Raw genomic sequence first — 8429 nt, 5'->3', positions numbered from 1 at the left:
TTAAAAGTGCACACAAGTGAAGGCTTGTTCACTGGCAATGGGCCACCATGCACATCATATCATGCTCTCTAAAGTTTGTGCCATCCACATCTCATGGAGAACCTATGCTCTGCTCTCCTACTCTCCTAGCTACCAAAAGTATTACAAAATCATTTTTTTTATTATCAATACTATTTAAAATTTGATACTCGTTAGCATATTTGTCATAACCGGGCTCATGGTTAAATCGTTGAATCGTTTAAATTATAATTAATAAATATATATTTTAAAAAGTAATTTAATTTTTATATATTATATATTAAAAATAAATATAAATATAATAAAAAATAATTTGATTCGGTGACAGTTATACATACAAAAAGACCGGTTTATATGGATTCGCACTAATTCTATAAACCGATCCGCACCAATTCTAATCAGTTGTTCTAATTAACAATCAACTAGTCTAATCTGGTTTTAACAACTATACTCATTAGTCATAAGAGTGAAGAAAAAGATATCAATGTGAAAGGTGGTAGCCTTTTGTGAAAGCACTCCCATGGTGTAACAGTTTCAATAGAAAAATCTTGGAGGATATCATATCCATCCCATTGTCCCCCTGTATCATCATTACCCTAGATTTAACCCCCAAGGTGAAATAATCAAAACATGATGATCTCTCAATCAATGAAATCAAAAAGATATTTAACTTTTTGGAGGGAATTATCCCCGGCCATTACATGCAAAAGACAACAGGCCCACCACTTTCTTTCTCAAATTATAACCATTCTTATACCGGCCTCAAGATCTGAGTGCTTCAGAGGGACCCCCCCCCCCCCTATGTCTTTTTTATTAATCTGTTATCATATCCTTTCCTTCATTTTTTAATGCTTCCCTTTTTGTTGCGCGGGCGTTAATTAATTTAAGAAAAGAAATATTTTAGTTGAACTAATCTTTTATATGTAGCTAGCTACCTACAATGATCCCCTTTCAAAATTCTCCTCTCAAGTTTCAAACTGATCATCGTAGTATAACTAACAATATAATAGCCACAGTCGTTTAATAGGTAGATATTTCAAGTTCATTGAGAACCGCATTATTAGATGAACGTAATTATGTATATAGGTAATTAGGTTGTAGCCCAAGCCATATAATAAGTAGGAAAGAAAATGATCATGTTTGTGTGTGTGATCAATTAATGTCTATGTGACCATGCTGATGATATCTACAATTTAATTAGACTAGCTTGTGTTAAATCTATACGTAGGTAATGGTAGAAATGATAAATGTACAATCGATGATACCAGATGTTTAATTTTTAAGACTTTAATTCCCGTTTATCTCCTTCTGCTGTTCCGTCTACCTAGGTGATTGTCCCCCTAAAGTATTTAATGAGAAAAAAAAAATTGTACTACTCCTCCAAACTCGCACAATATTGTATGCTTTCCTTTTTTTTTCTTTTTTCTTTTCATTTTTTGTCCGAGTGTGTCCTTGATTTCTTTCATGATTAGCCGTACACACGAGCAATGAAGCTTATTATTTAAGCAGAGCACTTTAATCATTTGATTTCAGAATTTTCATATACACTATTCATGCGAATGCTTTTATAATGAAACTTTTATTTTCTTTATGGATATTTCCTCATTCTAGCTATTTTTAGTTTATTAATCCCTTATGAAGATAGTTAGATTGTACTAGAGTGACTGAAATCTAGTAAATCAGTGTAGTAACAAGAGATGTGTTTGTTTCGTGGATAAGTTGCCGCAGTGATCTATGATATAAATGAAACAACAAAGTACACGTTCTTATAATTTGAATTGGAATTGCCGCTGTTGGCATGAGACTCATGAGTTAAAAGGTTATACAAACTGTGGAAACATTAGCCTCAATCGTATATAATTTTCACTTTCCGCCGATTTGCGAAGCTAGCAAATGCAAATTTGGCATCATATTCTAGAGAAAAGTCCTATTAAAAAACTAAATCAAATAATATAGACTATAGTTAACCCTGTCCATGTTATATTTACTTTTCCATAGCGTATCATAATAAATTAGATAAACTTTTTTGATGACATTTTTCTTTTGAATTCTTGACAAATACTGTTTTTAATACTTTACTTTTCTATAAATAAAATAGTGGTATACATGATAATCAGGCAAAACAAAAACATAAGAAACAACACCAAAAGATTGAACTACCCCCACAAGCCTCCCTACGGCCAATGGGGTCAGTAGTACTAGATATTACTGCAAGTTAACTTAACATGTATGGTATGCAGTGAATATATGGATGCACGATTTTTTTAAAAGAAATATAAAAATGATCATTTAAATAATCCAGGGGACTTTGTTTACAAATTTCAATTTCAATGTTTCAGGAATGATTTTATCTTTTATATATATATATATATATATATATATATATATATATGCACCTAGGTATATAATTATCTTCACTCGCAGTGGTGTTCAGCTCAAAATCCAAAATCCGTTTTTTATTTCTACCATTTTTTTATGCCACCGGTTATATTCTTAAACTAGTGTAATTTGAAATGAATATGTATTAATTTACATTTTACAAACAGTAATCTTAGAAACACAAAAAAAAATAGTCAAAATTTACTTTATTTAGTATTTATTAATGGTTGTGTGTCTGTTTGTGACTAATATTATTTGTTACCAAAAATTTCAAAAAATAAATACATCATTTAAGTGAAGGAGGTCTAACCTCTTAAAGAAACAAGTATAATGTATCAAGAAAAAAAAAGGAAACAAAGTATAAGATAATTAAGTTTAACCAAATCAAAAACTAAAAAACCCAATGAAGACGCGTCATACATATATACTTGGCTACATAGTATTTTGGCAGTATAAATCACGAGTGATCACGGATGTCGTATTATTCCTAAAATGCATAAAAGAATTGAGAGAAAGAAAGAAAAATCGGCAAAAGATTAAAGAGCAGGGATTGTGTCTTGAATGCGCAAGCATGAGACGTTTTCGTCAACTGTTACCTGTCTCTCTTTCGTTTTCTTCTTTTGTTTTCAAAGAAAAGATGAAAAGAATTATATGGACCCATGCACATACATACATACATAGCCATGTGTAGAGTGTTGTTAGTATTTAGTGGTAAGATTATAACTTTGAAAGTTGAAAATGAAAACAACACATGAAAGATGACTTTGATTTCAATAAAACAAGATTGCGGCGGCTATGTAATCCCGAAATCTCGCCGCCAATTACTCCTACAATGTAGACTCATAGATATATTTAATCGGTGTTATAAAAAACAATTAAAAGAAGTAGAAGAAATTAGAGGGCTTTAATTTAGAGGCATTATTAGAAGCCAAATGAGAATGGATGACGTATTATAATATAAGGACAGAGAAAAGAAATAGAGAAAGGGATGCATTTGTTTGTGTTGTTTGATTAACGCGTAAGCTGCACTTCAAAACTCGTCAAAGTCAAAACCAACATTCACAGTTGTATATATATTATGATGATTAATTAAAGCAAAATAAAAATAATTAATTAAGAGTAAAATAGCAAAAATAAAGATACATATTTCTACTGATGTACACAACTACAGATAAAAGAAAAGAAAAAGAAGAAGAGTGTCTAGTTTAATTAATTAATGTGATGGTTGTGGTTAAGATGACAATGCGAAGCAAGAGATTGGATTCTGTCTTTGATTGATACTACAGTGACTGAGTTGCTTCAAACTTTACGAAATGAGAAACAAACATAAAGCAATTAATAATGTTGTTTGTGTTGTATGTCATTGTTGTTGTCCTCATCATATTGTGTTATCGGTCTTAAATTATGAGGAGAAGAAGAATGAATCAATGATTCTAGCATACCTTGAGTTGTACACTGATCTGTCCCCTTAGTATTCGAAGAGTAGTGTTGTACTTTGGCGGCAGTATTTGTGAGTAGTGTGTTTTCTGCAACGTCAGTGTAGAGAGCTTCTTCTCCTTGACCATCACTTCTTCTCTGGGCCCATTCCTCCCTTGATGAATCATTACTACTACTACTCATCAACCTGTTCTCGTTGTTAAGATGCGCTTGTTGCCTCAGTCCCACTTGGGCGGCAGCAGAAGCAGCATGATGATGATGAGAAGGGTAGTTTGGAGGTGGTGCTTGCTGTAGCATGTTCTGGAAGCTGAGAGTACCTAAAGAAGAGACGGGTTGTTGGAAGTTAATGGCAGTAGTTGAGTTGTGGACGATGGAGGGTGGGGGAAGAGGGTGGTTGTTAAGTAGTCTCTGTGGAAAAGGGCGGAGAAGATAAGATGGCGGTGGCGGTGAGGGGTCCAGGAGAGCGGAAGAAGAAGAAGAAGCAAATAGATCGAACCTGGTTCTTGGGAAAGGAGGAGCTGGGATGCCGGTGAATTCCTGAACCATGGCTCGGAAATTGCTGGTGTCTGTGGTGAGCACAGTTGTAGGTGCACGCCTAGAAGCTCTAGACCGTTTCTTGGGGTTGGCTCTCACCGCTCTGTTGGGTGGGGAAGAAGCAGGGACCCCCTGGTTTTGCTGATTAGTTGCCACGTCAGCGACACCTCCAGCTTGTTCTTGTTGTGATGAAGAAGGTATGATGAAGGAGGCAGCTAGATCCGATTGGTTGTTGGGTTTGGACCACATGATGTCAAGGTAGTTTGATAGTAGAGGATCCTGCAGGAACAGGTGCTGCTGCGTGTTGTTAGTGGCGGTGGTGAAGGGAGGAGGTGGTGTCATGTAAGAAGAAGAGAGCGAGTGGGCGCGTGACTCGTTCTCTTCATCAGCACCGCTGCTCATACTCCCGCTGCTGTTACCCGAATCCATTAATGGAAAGACTTTGAGAGTTTCATAGGTATGGGGTTTGGGGGAAACACTCCGACGCACGCACGCACTTAAATATGTATCTTACTCTCTTTTGTGTTTGCAAGTTAGGACTTAGGAGGGTGAGGCTATTAGGGTTTCAAGTGACTGGTGATGAGGGAGGGAAAGAAAATAGAAAGGGATACTTGTCTAACCTTTTTCTTCTAAGATAAATTAAAGTAGGGAGGTTGCCTCTCATCCCTTCCCTTCTGCTTTAATTTTGCCTAGAAAATATCACTACTACTCATCAATGGTAGGCTCCATCTATATATGGTCAAACTGTCTTAATTATATGCTTCTCATTCTCAAATACTGCCCATCTTAGGCCACACATTTTACATTTATGTACATATAATAATTTACTTTATACTAAAAATCAACTATTTATTTAAAATAAATATTGATAATTAATTGTTAATGTACATAAAAAATTTATATAGTATGCAGAGACGACATTTAGTCAAAACAAAAAAGTCTTTAGTTTATTATTAATTATTTATTATATATTTTATTTTGGGGAATATAATGAGAGGCGGGCAAGCAACCAAATTAGGGTCAGGGTTGTTGAATTGCATAAAGCAAAACCAGAGCAACCATAGTTATATTTTATTATTAGCACTTTTCAAATTAAATCGCTTCAAGAAATTAAACGAATTGAAATATATACATCCATCTATAAATAAAAATATATATAACAATAAATAACTTTATGCTATTGTTTTGACGATATCCCATAAACAAGTCATGATTTGATCTATACTTTCCTGTTACTCACAAAATATTAAGAAATTAAATATGCGAGCTCCTCATTTCCAAAAGCTTTACCATCCCCTGATTTTAAATTATTAGCAAGGAAAATAAATAAAAACATCCAATACAAAAGCTGAAGGAATCTTCCACAGCCTTCCTCAGTTCAAAATCATGATTGATCATTTATGCCTAATAGCCAATAATATATTATGCTTCAGTCTTTCAGAGGATTACTTTTACAGTAGCGTCTTTTTTGTGCTTAAATGTGCTGATACATCTAAGGTGCTCGATCGCTGAATCTAGTTCAACAACATCGAACTAAGTTCGCTCCAACAAACGAAACTAAGATGTTAAAAGGAACAGAAACATTCTTTTTCTCTTTTAAAATAAAAAAACGAACAAGTCTTAGCGTTCAATTATTTATTATGAACTTTGTATTTTAAAAAGAAGCAACTCGGTTTGTGGCGCTGGCAGCACCGGTCCGTATAATTTCTTCGTCATAACATATTTACACGCATTTTTTTAGGTTTACACTGTTTATTTGTTTAATAAAATATAAAATAAAAAATCAGGTTTGTTAGAAACCAATTTCAAGCATTATTCTTTTCATATTATATTTAATAATCATATACTAAAAATAGTCCTTTATATATATAATCAATATATAAAAAATCAACTATTAATTAGTTACGGTATACAAATATATATTTAGTATTTTATAAAAAAAATTAATTATTCTATTATAACAGTTAAATAATTTTCTTATGACAGATTTAATTATTATAATAGCTGATTATTCAGTTAAAAATATATAATTCAGTTATATAAATATACGTAAATATATAATTTTTAGTATGTACTTAATATTTTTAGTATAGAATACATGTTAGACTATAAAATATATTTTAAAAACACAAAATGTTATGTTAATTAATATATAAAAATTAAATTATGTATTTATTGTATATATAAATATATGTGATGTATTTTAATATTATTTTACGTAATTAATTAATTTGATAATAATTTTTTGTATATACATAATATAATTATTAAAAAATTTGTAATATAACACATATATTTAGATACGAATATATTATAACTAATTTTTACCGCACACATAAATCTTTGAATATTCAATTGGGTAATGCTAGGTAGCCAAAAAATAATTACAATATAGAAATGTCATGTAAAAATTGCTATTCTCTTGATAAGCAAGTGATATACACCTCCTTATCACTTATCCTCCTTATCACCTATCATTTTGATGCATATTTAGAGTCATTAATGTTCTTTCCAAAATCAATTTCAGTTTCTCTCAAATCAAATCTCTAACATCTTTCAATCACATTATTATTCATTAAATGCAATAATTCTCTACAAAAATTATGAAAGTTAAATAATTAAAAAATTTTAACAACTTTTACTATACAACTTATATTTTACATATAGACTATTAAAAAATAAAAAATAAAAAATAAAATATAAACAAAAATTTAAAAATAATTATTAACTCGTCATATTAAAATCAATAAATAAGCATACATATGAATATTAAAAAAATATTAAAATAATTAAAATTACGACCTACTAGTTCACATATGAGGTAATTTGAAGAATACAATAAGACGTATAGTTTAAAATATGATAATATTAATTATAAAAATTTATTAACTATAGACATCAAAAGTATGAAATTATGAATATTATGAGTATAAATTATGGATGTTATTAATATGAAATTATAGATGTTATGTGGATAAAGTTATGGATGTTAAATTTTGGTTACCAAATTTTTTCTGTAATTTTAAGTGCTAATTTCGTTTTATTATATATGTTAACGTAGATGTTAACTTCATGTAATTATGGATGTTATTCATATAAACTAATTGATTGCATAAAATATGAACTTTACACAAATATTATGCATATAACTAAAAAAAATTAGTGAGCAAAATCAAAAGATTTAAATACCAATTACCAAAAGAAAGTTTAAATATTAAAAAAATGCTTCTTATTTTAGCGATCAACATTATAAAACTATTTTAAAAAATTAAAGGTGTACATTTTAAATATATATAAAAATTGAAGGTATACATTTGAAGGTAAACATTTGAAACATATATAAAATGGTATACAAAACATTCTTCTAAAATAATTATTGGTTTTTCAGTTTTTAGTCTTTATAAAAATTAAATTAGGTTTTTTACTAATAAGAGATCCAAAGATATAATTAAGAATACTACAAATAAAAATTTGAAAAAAAGATATAAAAATAAATCAAAGGTAAAAGTATATCATTCACATGTTACGAAAATAATTTTAAATGCTTCTATTTTCATAAAATTATTTTTAAAAATTAAAAAATATAACAAAAATAAAAAAATTTACTTTTTTAGACATAAATAGCAAACAAATAATGATAAAAAATGTTACGCATATAATTAAAGTGTTAAAAAATACATAAAAAATAATCCAGGCTATTACCATACCTCATCAAAGCACCTTCTACCATAGGTACTGTATTAAGGTCGAAATCAATTGCCATACAAATTATAATGATAACAATAATTTCATGTAAAATTTCTTAGTTGATACACTATTGTGCTTGCAATGGTGTTATTCTTGTGATTTTTGAATGAATATGATTGAATTAACATAGGATAAGTTTCATATTTCATATCTCCAATAATTGATGATAAATATTAAATACCATAACGGACAAAGAATCAATTGCAATTATTTAATGTAATTGATATTATAATTATCGTTTTTAAATATAATTATTAATCTTTATTGTATTTTTATATATATAAATCAAATTATAAAAAGGAATATTAATTATT

The 8429-nt window shown here is 29.8% G+C and overlaps 1 protein-coding gene across 1 annotated transcript; it reads right to left on the bottom strand.

The window, feature by feature from the left end:
• Positions 1–3443: 3443 nt before the first annotated feature.
• On the bottom strand, positions 3444–5106 carry LOC112791273 (uncharacterized). The gene has a single exon (XM_025834038.3). It carries the CDS (start codon positions 4795–4797, stop codon positions 3733–3735), a length of 1065 nt encoding a protein of 354 aa, XP_025689823.1. The 5' UTR covers positions 4798–5106; the 3' UTR covers positions 3444–3732.
• Between the last annotated feature and the right edge of the window lie 3323 nt (positions 5107–8429).

The sequence above is a fragment of the Arachis hypogaea genome, chromosome 3 (genome assembly GCF_003086295.3).
Source record: "Arachis hypogaea cultivar Tifrunner chromosome 3, arahy.Tifrunner.gnm2.J5K5, whole genome shotgun sequence".
NCBI classification, from domain to species: domain Eukaryota; kingdom Viridiplantae; phylum Streptophyta; class Magnoliopsida; order Fabales; family Fabaceae; genus Arachis; species Arachis hypogaea.
The sequence above is the reverse complement of the archived record's forward strand: the minus strand, read 5'-3'. Positions and strand labels throughout refer to the sequence as shown.

Coding starts and splice junctions, on each gene's coding strand:
- LOC112791273 (XM_025834038.3), bottom strand. CDS start 4,797: ATGGATTCGGGTAACAGCAGCGGGAGTATGAGCAGCGGTGCTGATGAA.